This window comes from Thalia democratica, chromosome 4 (genome assembly GCF_965202585.1).
Source record: "Thalia democratica chromosome 4, ktThaDemo2.hap1.1, whole genome shotgun sequence".
Taxonomy (NCBI): domain Eukaryota; kingdom Metazoa; phylum Chordata; class Thaliacea; order Salpida; family Salpidae; genus Thalia; species Thalia democratica.
In genome coordinates, this window is record NC_139168.1 from 30,908,159 (window position 1) to 30,935,406 (window position 27,248).

The window sequence follows — 27,248 nt, forward strand, 5'->3', positions numbered from 1 at the left end:
TTTGTTTAATCAAGAAAATATATTTTTATAAAATAGTTATTTTGACCAGAAAGATTCTTAAATTAATCTTTTTAAAAATCTCATTAAGTCTCTTTAAAATCTGATTAAAATAATAAAGTTTATGTTTTTCTACAATTTAAGGGTATTGAATGTTTTTTGAAGAAGTTTTAAAAATTAATTTGCTCATTTGTTTTAATTTTGTTTTGAAGTTACATAATGCTAAATAATTTTTTATTTGAAATATTTATTGAAATCAAAAATCTAATTTTAGTGGTTTATATCATTTTTATTACAAATTATATTTTTAAATGGGAATTTTTTTTTTAATTTTATCTAATGTAGAAAATAAAATGTTAAGCTTCCTACTTAATAAACTTATTAAAAAAACATTTTAAATTTAGTTAATTATTGATAAACTTATTATTTTAACTTAATAAGTTTTAATTTTAACAAAGCTTTATTGACAAAAGACAACTATTTTCAGCTTAGAAATAGTTAGTTGGACTAATAGTAATATATCATGTAATGAAAAAAAACTTTCCAAACTATTTTGTTGCAGCAAGATTAACGGACTCAGCTTTACTTGGTATGCTTTTTTTGTAGTAAACTAAAAAGAAAAAGTTTTAAAAGTTTACAGTATGCATAAATTCTAACATTAAATCTATTGTACAATGACTGTCAAAAGTGTCTTTTTTGTTATTCCATGTATAGGTGTGTTTGAAAAAGACAAGTAAATAATAAAATATCACAAGTCCAAAAAATTTATTCATTTAAAACTTATTAAAAGTGTCTTAAAAACTCTAATCAGTTATTTAGTATTGACTATAGGTCTTTGATAGTGATATTATATTATCATGACAGCTTTAAAGTGTAATACTGCCTAACTACTATCTGTATTTCACAGCAAAATTTTTGCTTTAAAGACAGCAGAGTTCGACATAGAAAAGAAATCCAAAAATCTTATTGATAGTCAAGGCAAAGTGTCAGAATCTTAATCGATTAAACAATGAATCTAAATATATTGATTTGTTTGTTGAAATACTTAAACCAAAACTTTTAACATTTGACATACTTTTTATAAATCTTTGATATTGGTCGAACACCAGTTTCTTTGCTTAGAACTTTATTTTTATCACTGAAGACTAGGCTAAATTCTGAGCATGCAGACAGAAGTTGTTTCAAAATTTTCTGCAAGTTTTCAGCAAAGTGAGCTATGAAGGTAGTATCTTTAGCTAAAAGCAAATACTGTATTGTATTCTTTTCTGTTTTTAGCTTTATTGTTATATTTATAAAATTGAATATGTCACCATCAAATCTCTTATGCATCTTAACACCTAAAGTTTTTAGGTATAAAAAGTCCTTTTATAAAATAAAATACAAAATTTCAAAAAAAGTTTAACCAATGATGCATTGCTGCCTAACACCATTTTTGGTTGTAAATTAATCAGAATTGCTTCTGTCAAATTAAACCAGGAGTCAGCTGGTATTTGGTAGTTTGTAGCTAAACTTTAAGAATAAAAGTTTATGGGCCAAGTTGTAGTTTTAGTTGTAAGTCACCTTTTTAAAAACCTTTATTCAATTATACTTAGGACCTATTTTTTACTCTTTTTTTAAACATCCAGAATATGTAGTGTATGTTTTGAAAATTCTAGACCCAAAATTATCTAGCATAGGTTTAAATTTCCTATAAAATGTATCTGATACCCTTTATGTTCTTTATTTAAGATTCCATTATATCTAGTATAAGCTTCAAAAATTTACAGGCCCTCCTTTTACAAATCATAGCCTGAATGTCACAGTTAGCTGATCCTTTTATAAAACAGATGCCTTTGTTTTGGTAAAGGTATTGATAAGCAGCCAATCCTCAGCACAAATAAAAGTATTTTCTATTTTTGGATTGGAAGGTTTAATACATTTATAAAAAATTATATATAAATTTAATATTCAAAGCCAGGTAATTTAATTTAAAAAAGTTCTATTGGAAAAGCCAAAATAGGGTTTCCTAAATTTCTTTTCTAAAGTTCCCCTTAAAGAAATTAAAAAAGCTATGGCTGCCTTTGACAAAAAACTACCCTTGCTCTTTATCATCAACGCAAAATTATCTAGTGTAAATTTCAAAACTACCTTTAAATAAGCCTGAGACATTTTTTTTGCTCTTTTTCATCTACTTCTAGTGAAGTTTCAAACTTGGGCCCATTGCCCCCCTTTGGCCCGTTTGCAGCTTATGGCCTCCTAAATTTCTGAAAATGCCTATTTTGGGAAACCCTGGCCTAGAGTAATTAAAAAAAAACATAAATATGTGCAATTAATTCTAAAAAATAAAATAAATTTTCTACAAGTTTTCTTTGTAATTTTACTAAAAGACATAAAATTAAGTTTTTGTAACTCATCTATAGCTTTTACATAAATTTAAATGAAAATTTATACAAAACTCACATTTTTCAATTGAATATAAACAGGTTTGCCAAAAAACCTGGGGTTTGACAATTTAAGCAAAAAAAATGGTGTTTTTATCTATTTTTACTGTTAAGTAAAGAAATTTCGAATGTATACAAAAAATCTATCAAAAGATATTTTTTTGTATCATTAAACATTTTATATTTAAAATAAAACATTTTAAGTAGTTTACAGTATCTTCTCAATGTTGTTATACTTTTTAAGGCATTATATTACCTTAAATTTAAATTATTACTAAAACTGAGCCAAATACTTATTCTTTAAAAAACGAGAAAGAAATTCAGGAAACCTTGAATAAAACTTCAGAAAACCTTTTGATAATCTGTAAACAGTAATACCGTTGTACAAGTTTTTGACAAATCTAAACTGCTTAGTAGATTTTATTAAAAGACTAATTGAAATATTTAAAGTGTGTTTAAAAATACTTTTAGCTAATTATAAATAATACTTTGAATAGCCAAGTAATAGTCTGTTAAAAAAAGGTGAAAATGTATATTTAAACTATTAAGTTGTAATAATTTTGTAATTTCAACTTTAAGAGTAGACTACTATTTACTTTTTAAGAATCTTTTAAAATCTTATTTGTTATGTATGTAATTGTATGATGTAATTTATACTGTTGTTAAAAATTAATTATTTTATACAGAAAAACTGAAAGATGTACAAACCAAATTGGTAGCAAAAGACGAAAACTTGAAACACGCAATTGTAAATCTAGACACTTCACATGTTACTTTAAATGTTTTACATTTGCCAAACAATCAAACAGTTAAAAAGTGAGTACTTTTATAAGTATACTTTTGAGAAAGCATTAATTTTTGATTATTTTGTTCTAGAATTTTATAATCCTTACATGAACCAGGTAAAAAATCCTTGGTTAAAAATATTTTGTTCTTAAAATTCCTGTAGAAGTTCAAAATGCCTTGAAATAATTGCTAAAAAGTTTTAATTATGTGAGCTTCCTGTAAATAGTGTTTAATTATTATTTTATTTCTTATTTGTTTTGTAGTTTTAATTTTATATACTTAATGTTAACATTACTTTTGTAAAAGTAAACCGTTAGCTAAATAAAAAATATTATGTTTAAAAGTTATTTGTAAATAGTTGGTTATAGTTAAAATCCAACGCTATTTGATGCAATCTTATACATGGTTCTTCAAAACTTTTAATATATTTGCATAAGAAGATTAAGATTTTAAGCAATAATTGAAAGCATAGACAATTAAAATTATGTTTTACTATAGTCTTTAGACTTTAGTGTGTTAACTTAAACTTAATTAGTTCATACTAGTTTTGTTCATCCTAATTTTGTAAATAAATAACTATGGATAATTTGAAACTAAGGTTAACACAGTTTTCATAGGAAGTTGAGTATCACCAAACTAAATGAGAGTATCTTTTTTAGTTTTGATTTAATAGTAAATGATAAACCAGTTTAAAAATACTGTAGTAATGAAGAAACATATTTTCTTTTTTAATAAAAAAACTTCAAAGTATGTATACGATTGGAGCTGTTTATACAGTTGAAAAATATTTTAGATAAGTTGTTTTAACATTAAATAAATTTATTTAAAATATTGAAGAACAATAACCTTATTTAAAGTTTAGTATATAAGGTTTTGCCATGATATCAAAAATCTAAATACAAAGAGTCAAAGTTAAAATCGTTATTAACAAGTCTTAAACTGTAACTTTTAAGCAAGTTTTACCTCATTTCAACAGAACTCTCAAAACTAATTTACAAACTAAAACAAGAGAACATAGACTACAACTTAAGTTAGAAACTTGTTGTGAAAGTAAACAAGTCTTTGTCAGGAAAAACACAAAGCTTTGTTTAAAAGAATGACATCTGGTTTTGAAAGCAAATGGTGATTTTATAAATTAAAAATCAGAATTCATGTGAACTTAAAAATCTCTAATATTACATAATCTCTGATAATTTAGAAAGACAAAATAAGATAAGAAAGTCTAGCTCTTTACTTATGGTAAATTTAGCATTCTATTAAAGAAAATTACAAGTATAACCAAATAGCAAGGCCCCAGAAATATAGTCGAGTCAAATATTTTTTACTAATAACCTTGGCACATTACTTAAGGTTTTACTCTAAAGTAAAAAAAAGAGTTAAATGTTTGCTTCTAAAATTAAATTCAGATATAAAACTGAAAGATAAAGATTGTTTTTAAAGAACATTTTTCTACAAAGTGGTATTATCAACGAACAATTCAAAAAAATCGACTTGATGAAAGTATTCAAAAGTTTTAGAACTGTCTAAGTTTTTAGTTTAATTTTTTTTCAACAGTTCTGTAAAACAATATTTTTTATTTGTATACCGGACTGCAACTAAAAGTCTTTAGACATAAAAATAATTACTACAATGTTGTTTTTGTTTGAATAATTCTATTAGTAATAGCTTACCTGTATTTGTTCAAAACATTGACTTCAACCAATATAACTTCAAGTGTCTGTTTTATACCCAATATAAAAATGTCTTAAGTTTCTCATTTTTAAGATTTTAGTTAAAATTTTATTAGTCTACATACAAATGGGTGAAAATTTCACATAGACTAACAGTTTGCCTAAATTATTACCTATCATGTTATTTGTTTTTAATTTAATTAGGATATATTTTCAAAATTTTATAGTTACCACCTTTTTTTGCTTCTAGTGTTCATTTTAAAGAATTTTGTTCTAAAATTACAGAAATTAAATTCTTAATGATTTATATTTGAAAAATAGTGCGTTAACTAAATAAGTATAAACTAAATAATAAACAAAAACTTTGACTTTGCATAATCTATAGATAATATAATCTAAAACTGTTTAAATAAAACACATTTACAAAGCTTTCATTTCAATAAAAATTAAAAAAAAACACTTCTACTACAATGATTATTTTTTAGAGTGCAAAAGCTTGTGGAAGGCTCAAAAATGCGCTTGAACCAAATTGTCACAGAACCTTTCAAGTTGGGAATCAAAAAACTAGGAAACTTTGATAATGAAGTAATTTATGCAGATATGGGAAGAGATTATAGCTTTGAAGTCCTTAAAAATATAAAAGGTTCATTTAAGTTTGTTGGCTGTCTTAAACAATTTTTTCATTGAAAAAATTAAATATAAAAATTGTATCAAAATTTTAAGTATTGTACTTAAAAAATGTTTTAAAGTATTTTGGCATTTATGCTGTTACAAAATTATCAAAAAACAATACACAGAATTCTTTTCTGAAATTTTAGAAGAATTTGATGTCAATGAATTTAAGGAATTTAATCCACACTTAACCTTGTTTAAATTGACAAATAGTATAAAGAAAAAGGTAAACAATAAACTTATGAAACTCATTTCAATATTATATAATTTATGAATTTTTCAATTGATTTATTTAATTCATTCTAGTTATTATTAAAACAATGAACGTAAACATATTTTAGTTTGTTATGAATATAGTTAATTTAAAAGTAATTTTGTTTTAAGTCGTTTTCTTTACAACTAAACTTGTTTTAGTAATTGAACAATTTTTTTCAAAATTGTTAGAATTGTCAGTTTTATCAAATTTAAATTTAATCATGGAAGAACAGTTAAACTGAGAAATGATACATCTTTTCATTAACATGTTGCTCTTAAAATGTATAGTTCTTCTAGGAACTTTGAAAGATATGTTTATTTTAATCTATTTTGAATGGGTGATACAGTTGTTTGCAATTTTTATAAAGAGTTTTTTGTTTCTGCTTGTCTTTATTTAGTTTTACTATTCCATTCCCCTATTTTTCAGTCAAATAAAAATTTACTATTTCATTATGAACTCAAGCAAGTTTTTATCTTTTTAAATAAATTAACGTTTTTATAGGTAGTTTTTATTTAAAATTTTAAGAAGTTTGTAGCTGATTTAGTTTAATTTGGGACTTACTTGACCTAAAAATGTTGTTACTATGTTTAGTAAAAAAATATGAAGTCTGCTGTAGTATCACTTATAAGCATGATATTATGAATAATTTTATGAAAACTTTACTGCTGCAGCCGACCGATATGATAAATTAATATTTTTGACACAAAAAAAAACATACGTTTGGTTTGTTAATGATCTTTAACTAACATTTAGATGAAAATAGAAAAACTAACAACTGATTACAAAGAGTTTGAAGATTTCGAGTTTGGCACACAAGAAATTAGCTCAATACAGCTGTTGTCGATGAAACATGCTAAGCAAGAAGATGGATATTATAAATCGTTTGCTCAAGTTAACATAGGTTAGTTTGAAATAAGTGTTTACAAGTTTCAGATTGATTTTTGCACACCTTAAAATAGGAGTACTACATTAAAGCAAAATGATATTATTTTAATTTTTAGTTGTGCTCGTAATATGATTTTCATTACTTAAACTTGGTAGATGATCGATAGCTTAAAATTTAGATCGTAAATAGTTTTTTAATCGTAGTACTATGCAAAGTATATGTGATGTAGAATTACTCGAAATCATTTTTACAACTAACCCATAAAAATATGTTGCCAATAAATCTGGCCTCTGACTAGAAAAGTTTTTTATACCGAACTTAAATCATTGAACAGATTTGGAAATATACTTTTTTATAAAAAGAATACTTACATAGAAGATCTAGTTTAAATTTTTCTATATGAATTCTAAAGTATACTAAACTATAGAGCTATGAAAAATAAAAAATATTAATGCAGTTAAAATTAAAAACTGAAAAGTTTACTTTGATAGTAGCTCTGTAAAGATTAAAAACCAAAAATTATTATTTAAAGTACACTTTTGTTCACTAAGAATAACAACATAGATCTTTTTTATTAAAAAAAAATACTTAGTTATAATTTTATACTCATAGTGTTTTGCTTTCACACTATAATTATTAAAATGTTTCAGAAAAAAAAAAAAAAACTAAAAAGTAATTTACATACTGATATTAAAAGGTGTTTACTTAAAATTTAGTTTTACATGATATTTCTTGGGTATCTTTGATTTTTTTATTTATTGAACTTGTATTAAAAGGTCTAAATTTGTTTAAAATTATACATATTTTTTACTTGCTTAGTTTTGAAATTCATTTTTACAAGTTAAATGTTTGTTTTTTTAGGTAAAAGCAAAAAGAATAAAACTGAAAAAGAAACAAAGAAACCTAAACGAATAATTCCTAACTTTTTTACAGCTGCAAGAATTAAAAACTCTACCACACTTGGTACTCACTGATTTTTACTAAAAATATTTGTAATAATTTTCAAGAGCAAGTTTGAGAAGACTTTATCTTACCTATAACAATAGTATTTACGTACAAATTTAAACAAATCTTATAGCTGTTTTATATTAAATTAGTTTATTTATTTTTTGTTATTTATTAGATAAACTGAAAGAAATACAAGATGAATTGATATCAAGAGATGACAATTTGAAACATGCAGTTGTAAATATTCAAACTTCTCACATCACTTTGAACGTGCTACACTTGCCAAATGAAGAAGCAATTGAAAAGTAAGATTCAAACTTTTATAAATGGTGATTGTCCGTAAAAGCTTGTACTACTTATGAAATCTTTTCAATTTGTTATTTTTCAAATATGTCGAATCTGCAATCTACTCATTAGCAGTCAAGGTATTTTTAATTTAGAATTGTATTGTTTTAATAAATACTTTTAGTAAAAGTTTTTAGTGAAAGAAAACAGGGTTGCCACAAGGTCAGGAAAAGTCAGGAAAAAATAAGGGTTTTGAACAAAACGTCAGATTTCGTTAGTTCAAGTTTACAAAATTCCTTATTTTCCAAAGCCTTCAAATGGTAAAAAATAATTAAAATATTTTTAAAACTATAATTTCAACTTGAAAATTATTTGTTTCAAAATTGTAAAATTTCAGTAAAAATAAAAACTTATGGAAGAGATATAAAAAAATGAAGTTTACTAAGAAGCAAAAAAAATAGTAGTAAGCACTTATGTTAATTTACTTAAAAACTTATTTAACTAAACTTAGTTTTATTTTTCAAAAGTGATTATAGCACAATATCAAAATGTTGAAATTTTAGAATGTTTTGCAAAATTTTCACACATAATTGTATCTATTTTCTTATAAGACTTTTGCAAAGTAAAAGATATAAGTTATTAGATTCTGTAATTATAAATTTTAATAATTATAAGCTGTTTTTTGTGTTGTTATTATACGTTAATAAGGCTTAAAATACATATAGTTTGTAAACAACTTAGGTTCAGATGAAATGTATGTAAAAGCAATGTATAACATCACAGAGCCAGGAAAATTATTGAAAGTTCCAATGAACCATTGAAGCAGATTACGGCTGAACCTTTTAAAATAAACATAAACAACTTGGGAAACTTTGATAGAAGAGTTATTTTTGCTGATGTGAGCAAAAACCACCACTTTGAAACTCTTCAAAAAATAAAAGGTAACTTTTTTATACTCTAAAACAAATACATACAATATCTTGGTTTATTTTCGGTTCTTACATAGTTTATTGACTTATTAAGAACATTGCTTTTTTTAAATTAAGTAAGCTTTAGAAAATTTATATAACACACGCTTAATTAAACTACTGTTAATTCTTGGTCGTTGTTTTATTTTCGAATTTGATTAAGACAAAAGTAATACAAAACTTTAGTTTCCCTAGAACAGGGGTATGCAGGCATTTTGTGGTCGCGAATAGAATTTCGAAAGTACTCGCGGGCTGTAGTTATAGTTTAAATTTTTACTCTTCATAACAGACCAGAAATATCTAGCTCAAGTTTCACATATCATATTAAATATAGCTAAGACCTTTTATTTGCTCTTAATCTCAAACTCCAGATTATCTAGTGTAAGTTTCTTTTGTGTGCTGCAGGTTTACCTTTCGTGGGCAACAGTTTACCGACCCCTGCCCTGTAATGTTGAATTAAAACAGGCTAGCAAAGAAATAAATTAGTGTATGCAATCCTCTAACTAATTGATTAAATAATTAACTCATTAAATCACTCAATTAACAATTAATTAGCTCAGGATTATTTGGCTTAGAGTTAAGTATTGAAAAATAATGAAAGTTATAATTTTCTTGATTGTTTAACCTATCTCTATTTTTTTAATAATATATTGTGTTATTTAATTGTTAATTTATAATTTTATTACGTTTATAACCCGCTAAAAGTAAAAATATTTCAAAAAGACATGGTTAAGACTTTAATTGCCTGCTAATTTTTTAGCTTAAATACGTTGTTTTTTAAGCGGTTTTTATTATAATTTTTTATTTATTTGATAAGAAATTTTAAGCTTAAGAATACATTTACTTATAATTACATATGTTTTTCTTAATTACTGTCTGTTATAAAAAGAGTAGTTTTTAAACACTAATCAACCACTAATAAATTCAACTGTATTTTATAAAAAAATAACTAAACTGTTTAAGTTTTATTCTTTTTTAACTTTTTTCTTAAACTTTATTTCTAGTAATTATTAGGTCAGTTTTTTTCGGAGTAAAATATTTCATTTAAATTGTCACACGTAAAAACTATTCTTCGTCGACATGAGTAATACTGCTTAATATGAGACACATTTACTTTAACTTGAAATAAGACTTAGCATAATAAAATAAATATTAAAACCTACAATTTTGACTCACTTATAGAATAGTCAACTTTTTGTTAACTTTATATATTTTGTAATTTAATTTCGATGATCTACTTTTATAGTAAAGGTAATTAAGAATTAAATTAATTTTTATAAAAAAATAAAAATACTGATTTTTCTAATTTTCACGCATTTTAGATAGTTTTTCCCGATCATTGAATGAGTATGAAACTGATAAGCGCAAATTCAATCCTCATGTTACATTGTTCAAAATCACACAGAAAACAAGGAAAAAAGTATGTGATTTTCTTGATAATATTTGTTATAAAGCTATCAATGAAAATTACAAATTATATTGTAACTTTACTTTTAATATTTTAAAGTTTTGAATCTCTGTTTAAATTTAAATAAAATTTCTTCTAAAAAATGCACAAAAAAAAAACAAATTTTCATTAGCTTACTTTAAGAACTGCTGTATTAACACATTAATTGTTTGTTGTTTTACTTAGATTAATTTATTTAAATTTTAGTGTGTATTAGAAAAAAAAAACTTTTATAACTACATGATTTCTTTTATTTCAGTTCAGCTATTGTAAGCTATTTTAAAAAAAAAGCTGTGTAAATTAGCTCTTATCAATGTAGTTTATATATATTATTAGATATAACTATTCAGATTTTAAAGATCGTTTGCTAATAAAGATCCTAGCGAAACAAGTTCACCGGAATACAAAATAATAAAAAAATAAAGAGTACTCTTTTTTTTATTACACTAAAGTATGTTTCTGTTTCTTCAACGGAGCTCTGTAAAAAATAAATACTGTAAGGAAAGAATAGAAGCTATAGTAGGTATATATATGTGATTTAAAAAAAAAAGATTACATACTATTGATTATTGTAGATTAAAAGTTATTAATATACACAATATATAATATTAAATCCAACTGTTATAAAACTATATAATAAATTTTAAACCGTTTTTAATTTCCAGTTTCCAAGATGATGAGATTCTTTGTTCAGGTAGTAAATAATAATAAATCAGTAAAACAAAATTATTGTAAAAAATACAATATTGCTTCTACTGTCTTGAAAATGAACAAATAACACGCTTTCGTTTCACTAGTACTTTCGTTTATTAAAACATTATCAAGCGATAAACGGCTGAAATTGTAAACACACAATTAATAGTAACTAATTTATAAAGTAATAAAATTAAAATAAAAGTTAAAACTTAAACTTTTAGGCTATATAAATTTATAAAAATTACATAATAAAAAACAATTAATTGTCATACAAAATTTTAAAACTAAAATTTTACCGACTAACGACTCATAAATGCATACAAGTAAACAAGCCAAAACACAATATACAAAAATGCTCTTTTCCTAAAAATCCTAAAATACCAAGCTCTAAAATATTAATTCTTCACAAATTGTTTTATTTAAGTTAATTTTTGCATTTAAACTCTTTATCCATAAACTTTATTTGTAGTCTAAATTTTTAAATTCAGGTTTTTCTAAAAACTTTATCTTGTAGGCACTGTCCAATCCTATATTTTCAATATCATTATGATGATTCTCAAAGTAGTGTTTAAATAATGCAGATTCGTCTCCTTTACCAACCAAGTTAAAATTTCATTGGAATTTTTTCCAGTTGTTTTTATGTGCATTCCATCTTATGTTAAAACTGTTTTTAGTCTGACCTACATAGATTTCCTTGCATATTGAACACTTAGCAGAATATATTCTGTAACTTTTACAGTTTAATTTTGGTTATATGTCTATTGTTATGTTTTCAACTGTTTTTATGTAACTATTCTCATCTATCATGTCTTTATAACTACTGTATTTTCCGCATAATGCACACTTTTTGCATTTTTGCTCATATTGGTGGGTACGTTGCTTCCCTTTTTAGCTATACAACTAAATGTATTCAGCAATTGACCTATACTACTTGGTTTTGTGAAAGATGTTTTTGGAAGTGGGAACAATTACTTTTCTTATTTCATGAATCTTACTAAAGTTTTAAATTGAGATGACCAGCATACATTCTTAGACTTATGAAATCTTTTTGAAATACTTTTTTTTCAAGACTGTAGAAGCAGTATTATATTTTAACAATAATTTTGTTTTACTTAAAACTAAATAATATTTGTAACTATTAAGTCAAAATTATGATAATATAAAGGAAATTCGAAATAAAATAACAAATCATAATATAAAGTACTCAGAAAATACTGATTCATAAGATTTTTTTTAATGTTAATTTATTGGAGCGTAATATTGTGACGTAATTATTAAATTAATTTTTTCCATTGTTCAACGACGGTTTATTCCTATGAATCAGTATTTTTCGAACTTTCATGTGTGTCCATCATTTTATTATGATTTGTTATTTTGTTTTGTATTTTAAACATGTGTTAGTGTAATAAAGAAATAGTACTGTTTAAATTTGTTATTATTGTAATTATCAGATATATTAATATGTCTAATAAAGCCTCTTAAAAAAACACCTTTTTGGTTTAGACTTCATAAATTTTTAACCGCTATAACAAGTATCTTAAGTTTTCTCTTATTTTTAGCTTAATCTGTTTAAGTTAAAGTTGTTTTGTTTACGTGAAATCACTCAGACGAAAATGAAGAAGCTGGACGTTGACTACGAAGATCTGAAGGAAGTTTGTTTCGGAGAGGTGGAAGTGGACCGGATCCAGCTGCTGTCGATGACGCACGCCAAAGAAGAGGACGGGTACTACAGATCGTTCGCGCAAGTTCCAATAAAACCCGATGTCAGTGCTTAGGTTGAACGCCAACTTATTTTTGCTGTTGAAATGCAGCCTGTTTAGTGTTTAAATCTGTTTTTGCTAAAGTTGGCAATGTAGTAGGGTATTTAGGCTATTAGGGAAAATAACTGCTGAATGGGTGAAAATGTATAAATGTAGTTAGCTAGCAAACGGGCGATGTTTTGTATAATTGCATGGTTTTTTTTTTCTACCAAGTGAGCGATTATGAAAAAAATTTTTGCAGTTGTGATTTAAAAAACTTTTCATATAAACTTTAAAGCTTTATAATTAAACCTAGTTGTTTTTTAACTAGTTAATTGCCAAATTAATATTGAAGCCGTATAAGTATTATTCTGCTGAAATTTAAAAAAGTTTTGTTTCAATTTTTGAATAAAAATGTTAACGATCATGTTCATACAAATCAACTAAAAAGGTAAGTATTTTGTAGAATTTATTAAATATTTCCTACACTAATAATAATTTAGTTAGTATGTAATGTTCTTATGGTTTAGTTTAAGTATATTTGATATACTAGTAGCTAGTCTGATTTTTAATAAAGCATAATTCTTTTATGTATACAAATAAAATAAAGAAATTTTGAAGATAATTTTTAAGTTGAGAAAAGTTTGACTCTTTAAAATAGTTACAATATAGTTTGATAGATAAAATGCAAAGTTTATACCATTAAGCATTGCTCAACTACTTCAAAAATAAGTTGAAAATAAGTATGGCAAAAATTACAGTAAAAATAAAAGTTTTTCTTACAACTTGTTTGTTACTTCAAAACTGTGAGTCTGAATAAAAAAAGTTGAAAATTTTGTTGACTAAAAATAACAACAAGAAAAGGTCAGCAATATGTTTTTAATTATATAATACTAATAATAAATTAACATTTTCTACAATGCACTTCTGTGACTTTATTGCAAATTCAATGCTTTTTATAAAACTTAAGTACCATTCAAGCTTTCAAAGTTGTTCAGAATACATTTGTTATTTAACGTACTTATTTTTTGTTCTAATATAATGTTTATGTGTATAGGTTTTAACTAAATTTTTTCTTGAGTCTAAACTTTGCACAAAATTATGTTTTCAAAAACATACCAAACTGTTTCAAAGGTAGTATTTATTGACTGTTAATTTTGACTCAAAATATTTTATTTATGACTAAGTTTTTAGTTTACTTAAAATAATTTCAATATTTTTGTATTATAAATTACATAGTGATTATATAAGCGATTTCGTTAGATTAAAACCTTAAGATTTGTGCAATTTAAGTTTTTGTTTGGTTTTAAATAAAATTCATGTTAAATTTGTTATCTGTTTTTTAAAACAACGTTTGTGTTAGTTTCATTACTTAACTGTAAAATTTTTTAAATAAAAAATTTCCAGCAATACGAGTGGAAGTTTCATTTAGTTTCAAAATTATTAAGTTTTATGTCATATATACTTATATATAGATATAGTCAATTAATTTATACTTTAGTTTTTCAATTACTTTGTTACTTACACTACGTAGAATCTAAATAAATTTTAATAAAAATACTGAAAAAAAAAGTATTTCAAGTGTAACATAATTTTTAAGTTTTACTGGTTTTATCAGTAAAGGTATGTAGTAAAGTATAGTAGATTGTAAATACAAATCTAGAATAAAAAATCCGTGCTAGATTTGTTTTTGAATTTGATTTTTTGCTGTATTTATTTATAATAGTAAACAAACTATCATATGCAAGAGAGCAAGTAAAACAAAATAAATTTATACATTAAATTAAATGATATTAAACTTAACATTGTTTTTTCTTTGGAAAGGTTAAAAAGTTTACACTTCAGTTCTATAAAACATATTTAGCATTGCCAGGATAAAAAGTATTTCAATATATATTTAATAACTTTTTTTTTAAATTATAAAAAGTATAATTGAAGTATTAAAAATACACTTTTGATTGCTCTTATTGTTTAAATTATTAAATGTTAGTCTATTTTTTTATTTTGTTTAAGTTATTTCAAATAGATAGCAGATTAGAATTTTCTTTTACTTTCACAGTTATAAAACATTTAGAAGTATTTTACAGAAGTAATTTGATATATTTATATATTACAAGCAAGTTTCAATTTAAATTACCTCACTTTTTGTGGTTGCCTTGATTTTTTACATTCTTAAATCTATCATAAAAGATTTTATATTTTAAAATAGATTATAATTTTGTAACATTTTAGTAGTTTGTTTATTAAATATTCTAATAGTGTGTAAATATATAGTTAAACTTTTAATGTAATTATATTTTATTCCTCATTTTAGTTTAGCATCACTTTTAATTTTTGAAAATAGTTAAAGTTTAGAAATTTTTATAGAAGTGAAAGTTCTTTTTTTTAAGTAAAAAGAGCTTTTTTATATACTCTTATTTATTATTTCTACAAACTAAGTAAAATGATTTTAGAAATAAACTTTAATATTTTAAGTTTATCAAAAAAAATCATCAAAATTTTGTCTAAAAAATAGTTTTATTTACTCGATCTTTCATATATTTCAAATGGGAACCACGCACAATTCCAAACCGATCGAATTCGAGAATCCTTACTGACCAAGGAATAAGGGTAACAGTGATAGTAAAAAACAAATAATAAAACAAAATTACTAAATAAAAAAAATGAAAAAAATATTTTGGGTTGGAAATGATCGCGGGTGGGAATTGTCTGTAAATCATTTTAGATATGTGGAATTTGAAAATTATTTATACTGAAAGTTTTAAGGTTAAATTTCTTCAAAGTGTGCAAACTATTGTTAGTGTACTGGATAAAAATATTACTATCGTTTTTGGCTCTTAAGCAGTGATAAAACTAAACAAAATTGTACTATTACAACGCATAAAAACTGAATAAGTAAATACAGTTTATTTTTCAAATTATCGTTATTATGTAATTAATAATAAAAAAAAACTGTTTTATAACCAGTAGATGAAAAATTAAAGAAGTATTTCAAACTTGATAATAGTTTACCAGACCCAAATCAAACTGCAAATTACTATTTTGTTATACTTGACAAGGTAGTATTTTGTGTACCACAGAAGCCTGGTAGTGAATAAAAAATTTAATTTGGACTATACTAGTTACAAAAGCTTTTAATGAAAAAAGCATCAATCATTTTTTTATAGTACACCTAATAAGTTATCTCATAACTATTCGCTTCTTTTTTCATGGCAAACTTTTCTTTATTTTACTCTAATAGAACTATTTTTGTTCCTAAAAAGATCAATCTTTGCGTGATTTGCTTAACGCTGTTAAACATGGAAGGACAACTGATTATAAGCAAAATGACATAATAAATTTATAACTTTTTATAGACCAGGTTTCTTAAAATGCGAGCCGAAATTTTATAAAACTGAACTAAAGATTATGACGATTCTTTAAAGTCACAATTTTTTATATTAATCATGTGAATTTTTATTTTTAAACATACTTACGAGATTATTTTTAAATATTTTCTAAAAAAAGCTGTTTTGACTTTTCTAAAAGCTATTTTGAAAAAAACGGACGCTGTGTATTGCAGAACTCTGTTTAGTGGGCTCAATCTGACCTGCAGTCCACAGTTTGCCGACTTCAGTTCTAAGACAAAGTCGGTTGAATTGATAAATAAAACTTTTATTCTAAGTTTTTGATAGTAAGTTATAACAAATTTACATTCAGAGTATAGTTCAGCTATAATTGACTTGATAATTTTATATCAACATGAATATATCTAAAAAGATCATTGGATTCTATTAGATATTATTGTTTTGATTTGTTAAACTGTTAATTATGATCAGTTTAATGTATTAAGAAATGCATCAATGTAATAATTTAAACATATGCAGCTAAAAACTAAATGTTGTTATTGAGGAGTATAAATTTAAAAACTAGAAGATAAAAATCAACATATTTTTCTGTTTTTAGCAAAAACATCAACGAAGACTGAAGGCGGAACTTAAACTAATTTCAATTTTATATGATGTGTAAAAATCTGAATTACTTATGAGTCATCAAGTTTTTAAAGTTAGAGAATTTTTGTTTGTTTTACGGCTTGTAACATCTAGTTAAGCAATTAAATTTTTACATAATTAAAAACAAATGAACGCTTTTTGTTCTACGACAGCTAATTATTTTTTAGCAGAATTACTAAATAATGTGCATACTTTTTTTTATAAGGTTCGAAACTCACTCAAACAAATAAAGCAGCTTTAATAAAAAAAAAACTGTCATTGGAAAAAAAAAACTGAAACAGCTTTTATACCATTATTATTTGCTAAACTTTGCACGAGCTTCTTGTCGTTCAAACAGTCGTGAAGCTTGAACTCGCAAAATCCGTGGACAGGAAGATCCTCCGCAGATGAACAGATCCCCCGTTAATTGACAGATCCTCCGTAGATAGGGCGGACACTCTGCCTCGCCGTCACTTCGTGTCCGACCACCCTGCGCCTCCCACCACATCACGCAGTTCTGGTCGTCCTTGTTGTTCGACCAATCCAGTACGATTGGAGTGCCTCCCTACCCTACACAAGTCACTACTTTTTTAGTTAGATTTAAAATTACGTTATAACTGCAACGTGCACATTCTTTTAAAACAAAATCATGTTCGTTCTAAATAGGGTTTTGCAAGTTCATTGTCAAAATTGCCTTTTTGGCAAATTTTATTAAAAATACCGCCGGGTTTTACTATACATTATATACCTTTTACTACTTAACAACCTATTTTATTCTTCTCTCCGTAAACATTTTTTGTTTCCTGATAGCCAAAAACGCTTGTATGTTGGCGAAATCGCCCACTTTAAGAAACCCTGGTTTAGACTTAAATGTCGCGCTTAAACCGAGAGTTATATATATGTTCTATCTCAATTTTGATTGGCTCAATTTTGGCTCGATCCTCGTGCCGTTCCTTGCCCTCACGCCCGAAGCGGTGGAAAAGAAGATTGCTTCCAGTCTCTCTCCAATCACCCCCCGACTTGAGATTCTAAACGTCCAGTACGCTTCAAAGGTTACTTGTGAATTTTTTGAACAGATAACGTTTTTCAAAGCTGATCTTTTGTTTTAAGGCTTCATATGTTTTTTAAAGTTATTAATTACTAGTTTTATTGTTTTAAAGTTTGAAGTCATGTTGTATATTTTTTTTACGTTTAAATAATTTTTATAATGTAAATTATTAAAAACTTTCTTGTACTGAAGATAAGCTGTATTAAATAATATGCATAAGAATTAGTGCAACAATATGCATTAGTAAACCAAAGTTGGAAAAAATGTAATTATGACTGCTTATGATAACAAATGCAAAATCTTGTTGTTTAAATGGTTTGTTGTAAAAAAAACTCCTTAACTTGTTTACTTATTCCTACGTTGTATCTAACTTTACTTTTTTAATCAAAAATTAAAACCGTTTAAAATAATATAAAAATAATTGTTCTAAACTTTTTAATGAACTGTTGGTAGTCAAGGGATAAAAGTAAACTAAAAGCCTAAGTTTTGTAAACGATTGTCAAATACTATCTAAACTAAACTTAAAAAACAAAGCGAGTTGTGATCATGCGTGTCTATTTGTGCTTGTAGCTCCTTACTATTAAATCCACCATGAATTTTTGTGACGTAACACAAAGTTGTGGCTACCACAAGAACAAAACAGTCTGTCGTCTGAGCGCATTTATACTTTGACAGAGTATAAAAACTTGTGAAACAATACTTACAAACAGAAGTAAACTTTTTTTTCAGATAATTTTGTTGTTCATTTTTTGTCTTTGGAAAATGTAGAACAATGAGGTTTTTTAAAACATTTAATTTTTAAGTACTTTAGAAATGCAATAAAATCATCTCAAATTTTCAAAAAAAAACATGCTTTCGTTTTATATCTATATATTTTTAATTACTGTAAATATATATATTCCAACAGTTGACCAACTTAAAAAAATAGTTTTATTTTTTCCTAGCTACGTTTGAATAATTATGAATTTAAAAAACCTATGATAGATAAAACGATTTTCTTGATAAAAAAAAACTTTGACTTATGGTTCTAGGATCTAACTTAAAACTTTTTGATTAATTACTCTTATTGTAAAATACAGAAAATTGAATACTTTATATTTTGTAGACAAAATAAATAAGAATTTGATTTTCAAATACATATAATTTTTTTTTAATTCCTTTTATTCTATTAAATAAACATTTTAGATTATGAACTTTGTGTCCTTAGCAATTTTAATTTTTAAAATATTATTTTGTTGCAAAATTAACCTAAAATAATAAGTTTCATAAAAACTATAAAGTTACATATGCAGAAAAATTTCTTCTTTGTTTACTTATGAAACCACATAAGCTGTTGTTAGCCTAATTATTGATTTTTTTAAGAATTCATAAGGTTCTTAAAATATGAGTAACCTAATATAAGTAGATTGGAATATTACAACAAGTTATTTATTTAGTGAGAAACAGCAGTTGTTATAACTTTTCGGCAAAATACTAGGAAGCTCCACTTATGTTGATTTTAAAAGCTTATCGTAAAGTCATAAAAATATTACAATACTAAATTGCAACCAATAAAAGTTGAATTAAATTGGAATATTTTTTAAAAGTAATAGTTTGCAATATTTGAAAATATGAGATAACAAAAGCAAGCTGTTGCTTTTTAATAAAGCGAAAACTGCTTTTGTAGCTTTCAACACTTTGATTTTAAACTGAGCAAAAGTTTTGTGAAAAGTTAAATAAAAAATTAACGTAGAGTACAGACATTAATAAAATACGCATCTTGAACAAAGGCAAGCATACGAACCTTATAGGTTTGAGACTGATTTTTATCTTCTTACACCGAATAATAGCTAATATCTACATGTTTTATAAAGTTACAGCCTATTCTTGCTTATTAAAAACTATTTTTAACTTTATTTTTATTAATTTTTGGTATTTAGTGCGTACCTTATCGTTGTACTTACTGTGCACCACAGCTTTTTATTGCAATACTAAATCATGCATTTATTATTGTTAAATCGTTGTTTTTTAAACGAAATATTAAACATGCCTTTTATTTGATAAGTTATTTTTAATAACTAACTAAAACACACTATATTATAATAAGACGGTTTAGAGTAAGAATAGTACTTTTAAGCTGTATGTAAGAAAGAAAAATAAAGAGACAAAATAAAACGTTTAATTTATTAATTTTTTCTTCAAAAACATCTTTCTTTAAAGCTAGTTTTAAAGGAAATATAGTATTAATTTAAGTAGTCTCAATTAATAACTGCAATTAAAATTTGCAAATTCATTTACATGATAGTTTTCGACTTTCTGTACGAATTTGTTCTAAATTTGTTTAAAAGCAGACAAACTTGTTGGTTTGTTTTTCGAGCTCAAAGCTGTTTATTATAATTGTTACTTATGTGTTTAACTTTACTAATAAAACTATTATTTGCTTTTTTTGTAATAACGAGCTTTTAAAAATATTCAAACTATCTGAAAAGCATAAATTTAAAACTGTAACAGCTAATTAAGCATCCAGTTTTTAATAAACAGGTTTGGACAAAATATTTAGATATCGAAATTTGATAAAGGTTTTTATTGTACAAACAATTATTTTTTGATTACTTTTAGTTATCGAAGCTAGGTCATCTGAGCACACATTTCTTAATCATGCGTTTTCTGTAGATGTCCATATTATCCAAATAAGGTTTGAGTGTTTAACGAAGCTTATTTAAATTGAAAACAAACACCAGTATTAAGCAAACAAAGTTAAGTAGCCGACGTAGCTTATTTAAATAAAAATCTGTGATTGCACACAAATCACTCATTTTCAGAAGCAGATAGTGATGATGTCTATACGGTTGTTTGTAGTTTTTGTCTTATGTGCACTTTTGTCAGATATAGTAGTTTGTCAGAAGCTGCAAAGGGTTACGTCAACTTTATTAAAAGAATTCTCAAGAAATGCAATAAATGATACAGAAGAGTTTAAAGAAGCAAAAATAAAGCTTGCTGATAAAATTTCAACTTTGCTAGATTCTGTTCATTCAGCTAGAACTTTTGTTAAAAATCCTTTATTAGCGTCAGTTTAATTAAAATAATTAAAATGATTTTTTCCTAGTTAACTATATTTAGTTTTATATAAGTTTGATTGTTGTTTATAAACATATTTGATAACTTAAGAAATTCCTCAAACACAACTTTAAACTAGATAAACAAATTAAAAAGCCAGTTATTTCAGAACGTTTAAAGAAGTTACAGAAAGTAACAAGTACGAACTAACTTAATTGCGGTTTAAGTTTATAAAAAACAATCTAAGTTTTGAGTTTAATTTGTTTTTAATATATATATGTATGAATAACAGAGCAGTTGAACAATACGATCGTAGTGGTATTTCAATAGATGATGAGTTATGTCTTGATCATATTCAAACTTGGTTAAATTCACGAGAAGTGTATGCTTTACAAAGTAATTAATTAAATAAATTTCACTATATTGTTCTAATGATATGATTTACACGGACTTGAGCTAAACTTACTAAGTTTTGATTGTTTTAATATAAATGAAAACAACACTACAAGGCATAGTGTTATGGAGAAAAGGGAATAAAAGTATTAAGCAAACAAAAAAATATAAACTAAGTTCTATTCCTTTCATTACACTTTTTTATTTGTTTTAAAGTGAGAGATTCATGGGCTTCAAGGCAAGGAGGGATGCTTGAAGGAAATGTGAGATGGACCGGACATTACTACGAATGTATCAATTCCATCAGTGCTAATTTCAGCGGAAAGTATTGCTCTAATTATTACGGCTTCCAATATGTCGTTAGTTGCTGCTATTTTACTTGTTTACCTTTATTTGTTTGATAAGTAGTTTGTTGGCTCTAAAAAACTTTAATTTTTTGTATTTTATATTGTTTTGAAGTTTTCAAAAACTCTTTTTTTGTTACCTACTACATATACTATAGGTGTAAAAATGAAAGAAAGCACTTACTTAGGTTAAAAGTATCCTAAGTTACCATGTTATTATTCATTTTACTTACACAAATTTAAGAAAAATTCTAATCACGAAACTCTTTTTATACCTTTCACTCAAAAGTTGCTGCTGTTTAAGACAACAAAAATTAACTTTAATTTTTAAACACTTAAATAATATTTTATTGTTTTAATAAAATTTGTTGTTTAAATAAAAAATATGCAAAGTCAGTGTGTTATGAAAGTTATAACTAGTTTCTTTAAATCTGAACTTTTTAGTGATATAGTCTGTTAAAAACTATTTTAATATAGCATTACAAAATGTTAACCAAAACACTTATTAAGAATATTATGAAACAAATCAGATATTTAATTTACTTCAGTTATAAAACATTATAGTAGTTATTCAGTTAAAAAAATAACTACTTTTTTTGGTGAAGTAGTTCAAGTTTATAGAAACATTTAGTTTGATTAAAAAAAGAAGGTACTTAAAATATTTTAATTTATAAAATAATACTCAATTAAATTTAATGTTTTCAAAAATGCAGCCAATTTCTAACGGAATTCCAGTCGATATAACTTTTGCATCTTGTTTTCCAAGTTCATGTCATGCTTCTATTGTGAAGAATCTAACAGCAGAAGTTACTTCTGATGAAATATTTTCACCTGCAATTGAGACTGTGTGTCCTGGTAAATATGAAGAATACACAAGTTTCGATATCGCTTTTCTGTTAGTTAGTTGCTTAAAAGTAGTTTTTTAGTAAGTCAATAGCTTTTTTTTTTCTCTTTAATTTCAAGTACGTTTTCGTTTAATTTGTAATTGTATACAAATACTGTGCCACACCACTTATAAACGAAAATCCCAACAGTTTTGCTCAAACAGGATTTCTTGAAGTAAATTGTTTTTTTTTTCAAACGTTTTTATCAAAAAATATAAAATTTAACCTGTTTTATATGCAGAGTTTGGTCAGGAATTTTCATTGCGGCTGCTTTGATTGGAACCTGTTACGACCTTTATATCAGGAACAAAAACAAAAAGTCTCGTTAGTTGAAAAAAAAAACTAAATACCTCTTATAGTTTGTTTTTTTTTTTACAAAAGTTTTACAAAAGTAAGTCGTATGTTTTTTAATTATGATTTTATTATCACCATTAATTGACTAGGAACACATAATTTTATTGTTTTATTATATATAAGTTATGATTTTATGAGTAAGTTGCTCAAAAGTTCAACTAAAAAAGATTGATTTTAAAAACAAACCAGAGAGCTACTTGTTGTGTTTTTCTGTTATCACAAACGGTGAAAAGATACTAAACACAAAACAAGCGCCGGGAAATATAGCAGCAATTAATGGAATTAGAACAATTAGTACCACTTGGGTTATCCTTGGTCACACTGTTGCTATGGTAGCAGGTTACGCAGGTAATACTAAGAACTTTTCAAAGGGTATTTTGTACAAGTCTTTTTCAAAAAACTGAATTATCTAATCGTTTAAAAAGTCTCTTCTTTAAGACTAAAAACCTCTCAACTTAAATATAAACTGAAATTATACTAAAATGTTGTATATATAATGACATTTGTTGTTCAGATAATGTGTCGACAATTTTTCATGACTATAGAGAAAAATTTGGTTTGATGGCTATTGCTAATGGTACTTTCTCAGTTGACACGTTTTTCTGCATCGGAGGATTACTAACTTCTTACCTAACCTTTAAGCATCTAGCAAAAACGAATGGAAAATCGTTTAACATTCCTCTAATGTACTTACAGCGCTATCTAAGGTTACTAATATAGAATGTTCGTTTGATTAGTTAAACGCGGAAATTAAATATACATGTTAAGTCTTTTATCGAATTTTTGTACAAAAATTTGCTAACTAAAAGTTTATATGAGACATATACAAAACCTTTATCAATATTAAGCTAATGTATGTTAACTTTTTGTAAACAATGTAATAACTTTTAAGGCTTACACCGGCTCTTGCCTACGTTTTGATTTTTACCATTGGCATTTTTAAGCATATTGGCGACGGACCAATATGGCACCAATCTGCAGAATACTTCACAATAGGGTGCAATGAATCATGGTGGACGAATTTGTTGTACATAAACAATGTGTACCCTTTAAACAATTATGTAAGTTATTTAAGTGTGCAGTAAAAAAATTTAAAACAAAAAATTAAGCTTTAATTATTCCGTATAACACTTTTTTAGTATCTTTTAACTTCATAACAATTGCCCATTCCATAATGTGTTCATTATCAACAAAAGTTATTGTCTTTCGTCTAAATGAGTTATAATTACTTTGTAGAGTCGAAACTATAGTTTTAATTTCTATTTTTATTACTACTTATACTAACAAAACATTTTAATAACTTTTTTGCTCACAGTGTTTTGCACATTCCTGGTACCTTGCTTGTGATATGCAATTTTATCTGCTAGCACCATTTCTTATTTATCTTCTCTACAAGTTAGTTTAATTTAAACTAAAATTAGTCGCAAAAAATTTTTCTGGTAACTAAATTAACTTATTTCAGAAAAAAGTACGTAGGAATTGCTGTATCTGGTACACTTTTGTGCGGTAGTATTGCTACTACTTGGTACTTGTCTCAATCTTCGGAACAACAAGCAATGGTTGTAATTCAAGCGTACTCCTATAGCATGTTAGCTTACTATTTTAGCAATTTAAATGATCTATTCTTGTAAATCTAAACTTTAAATATTTTTATCTATTATTTTAAACTATGTATTTTTTCAGAATACTCAGAATAATTGCTATCTTTGTTGATTTGAGCGAATACGGGTATGAAAGTTATGAAGCAAAGTTTTCAACAGACCTTTACTTTAGTCCTTGGTGTAGAATATGCGTGTACATAGTAGGACTTCTTGCTGGATATATTTTGCATGTCAGCAAAGGGAAAGTGAAAATGCCAAAGGTAAATCTCGTATTTCACAGTTCAAAATTAAAACTTTCAATTTAACCCAAATTATGACTATTCAAACAAGTTACGTAAAAATATATTTGTGATATCAGTTTAAAGTGCAAGTATGATGAGGTTTAGTGATAGTGTAGAGAATTTTAGGCTTGAACAAACATCTATTGTTTGTTATTACTTAGTGTTTTTGTAATTTTTAGCATTATGTAATAAATGTAAAATAAAAGAAATTTAATAAAATTAATGTTAATGTTCTTATAAATGTTTGGTAATATTTAGATTCCCGAAAAAGTTTTAGAGTATTATTTTAATTTTACGTTTCAAAGTTCTATTAAGACTTTTTAGTTGACACTGAAGTTGTTTATTTCGATAATATAATTTAACCTGTATTGCACAACTTCATGAATAAGACATTAAATTATAAACCTTTTTGTTCTCTTTTAAAGTTTTACTATGAAAAATTAAAACTGTGGTGATTTTTTTTCTAAATTATTTAAAAATATTTTCAAGTAAACCATTGCAATTAAAACTAGTTTTTCTATTTGTTCTCAAATAGAAAACAACGGCTTAAAACGTTAAAGTAAGTGCTTAATTTTTTGTTAACTTTTTTTAATACGTGAAGTGTATACTTAAAGGTTTTTTAATAATAGTATTTCAACAAAAAATTTTAAAAGGTAGTTGCGTATGTCGGTTGGCTGACAGCAACAGGAGTTGCATTGAGTTTGATATACGGACTGTATGGAGTGACAAGTGAACAAGAACTGACAACCGTCCAAGTAGCTGCATTTTACAATGCTGTAAGTAGACCACTGTGGGGAGTTTGTGTTGCTTGGGTCATCATTGCGTGTACTTCCGGTTATGGAGGTTATTTTTTATTATATATACAATAGTTATTTAAGTGATAATATTTTAAAAATTTTGGTGGTTTTAGTTAGTGATGCTTAATAAATTATTTCGATTAAAAATAATTCTTTGCGTCTATTTACTTTTTAAACACTGCAGTTAAAGTCATTTTTCTCCTTAAATTTTTAGGTCCCGTTACTGTTTTCTTAAACTGGTCATTTTTTGTGCCCTTGAGCAGACTAGGATATTCAACATACTTGATTCATATTTATGTCATTTACTGGCGTACTGGAATTCTTGAACGATACATTCATTACTCTAATGATTGGCTTATCTACAATTTCATTGGTAAGTTGTATATATTATAAAACACAGATAGACTCATGTATGTGTTATGCAAGCAGAGTGGTTCGAGTCACTTTTTGAATTTAATTGATCATGTATATTGTTGTCTTTAGCTTTTTTTATTTTTTTGACTATACTTTGATTTTAAATATATTGAAGTATAAGACTTAAACAGTTTTAAGTACGTATGTTTTCTCGTAATTATTTTTTTTTAAACTACATAGCTTTGTATTTAGTATAAAGTATTTTTTTCCATACAAGAAAATAAGACTTGTTGAATAATCAATAAAAACTTATTTTTGAGTAACTACTAACATTTGACTTATATTTGACGATAAGTAATAACAGCATTAAAATTTTCTATGATTTTATTCTATTTCAAGACAAATGATTGTACTATATTGATCAAAGGAGCAAGTAATGATAAGAAAATAAAGTTTAATTATTGTAAAGTTTTTTTCTAGCGTAGAAATTGAGCGTTCGTTAATTCCAGCAGTGTTTAAACTTGACGAAGGTACAGAAACCTGTGATACATTCGAAAACTTATAAAGTTTTTTTATAGTAATTTTTTCTAAGAACTACAATACTTGTCATAAACTTCTTCACTTTATGATCTTATCTTAGTAACCATGTTTTTACTTAATCAAATGTTGACATACTTAAAAGATTTGTAAACTTTTGATATAGACTTTTAAAGCTTAGTATAAAGTAAACAACTGTAGATACGTCTTTTAGACAAGATAAAATATAGTCAACAATAAAAAACCAACATAATTTAAACTTTTTCAAGGTCACGTGATCATATCATTTGGACTCGGATTTCTGATCGCATTGATGATTGAGTGGCCGTGTCAGGAAGTACTCAGGAAAATATTACCAGGTAAAAAACCGCCTAAAATAAAAATTGAGAATGAAAAAAATGAAGACTTCAGTTTGTCGTCAATATCAAGCTACTCGGAAAAGAATGATAAAATGTACATTGAAAGTTTGAACACAAAAGAAGGAAAATACAACGAAGCTTTTGAAACTAAGGATGAAACGTATTCTACTAAAATTTAAAACCATTACTTAATGTCTAATTTCTCAAATTTGTATAAACTGTTAGTAAAATTTACAACTTTCTTCGCATCAAGTTTTTTTTAAATTTTATAAAACTTAAAAGTAGCTTAAATAAACACTTTAAACTTTTTAAAACTAATTTTTTAGTGTTAAAATAAAATTAAGATTTTTTTTTGTTCTAAATATTTTATAAAATACAAAGTGTTTGGTTTTTGTTCTTATGCTTTTTTGCTTTTCAATCTGTAAAACAAAATTTCACTTATCCCAACATAAAGATAAAAACAAGAACAAGTTGCTTGTATTTTTTATTGAATTTTGATTATTTACAGAAAAATTGTAA

General features: G+C 25.4%; 2 protein-coding genes across 3 annotated transcripts; both read left to right on the forward strand.

Annotated features, from left to right (window-relative positions):
* Positions 1-482: 482 nt before the first annotated feature.
* Positions 483-13,179, forward strand: LOC145834681 (A-kinase anchor protein 7-like). Of its 2 annotated transcripts, none has more exons than XM_082942176.1 (10): positions 483-586; positions 3,104-3,233; positions 5,359-5,516; positions 5,671-5,771; positions 6,555-6,702; positions 7,549-7,650; positions 7,811-7,940; positions 8,704-8,861; positions 10,211-10,308; positions 12,639-13,179. In XM_082942176.1, the coding sequence occupies exons 1-10, from the start codon at positions 526-528 to the stop codon at positions 12,804-12,806; spliced, it is 1,254 nt and encodes a 417-aa protein (XP_082798302.1). In that variant the 5' UTR covers positions 483-525; the 3' UTR covers positions 12,807-13,179. The 2 variants fall into 2 exon arrangements, with proteins under 2 accessions (XP_082798302.1, XP_082798303.1); XM_082942177.1 differs by lacking the exon at positions 12,639-13,179 and adding an exon at positions 10,686-10,763.
* Positions 13,180-17,640: 4,461 nt separating this feature from the next.
* Positions 17,641-26,908, forward strand: LOC145833237 (nose resistant to fluoxetine protein 6-like). The gene is made up of 12 exons (XM_082940429.1): positions 17,641-17,800; positions 21,435-21,577; positions 22,276-22,457; positions 22,688-22,770; positions 22,990-23,148; positions 23,315-23,507; positions 23,693-23,827; positions 24,263-24,388; positions 24,484-24,661; positions 25,336-25,525; positions 25,694-25,852; positions 26,640-26,908. The coding sequence occupies exons 1-12, from the start codon at positions 17,641-17,643 to the stop codon at positions 26,906-26,908; spliced, it is 1,977 nt and encodes a 658-aa protein (XP_082796555.1).
* The last annotated feature ends 340 nt before the right edge of the window (positions 26,909-27,248 follow it).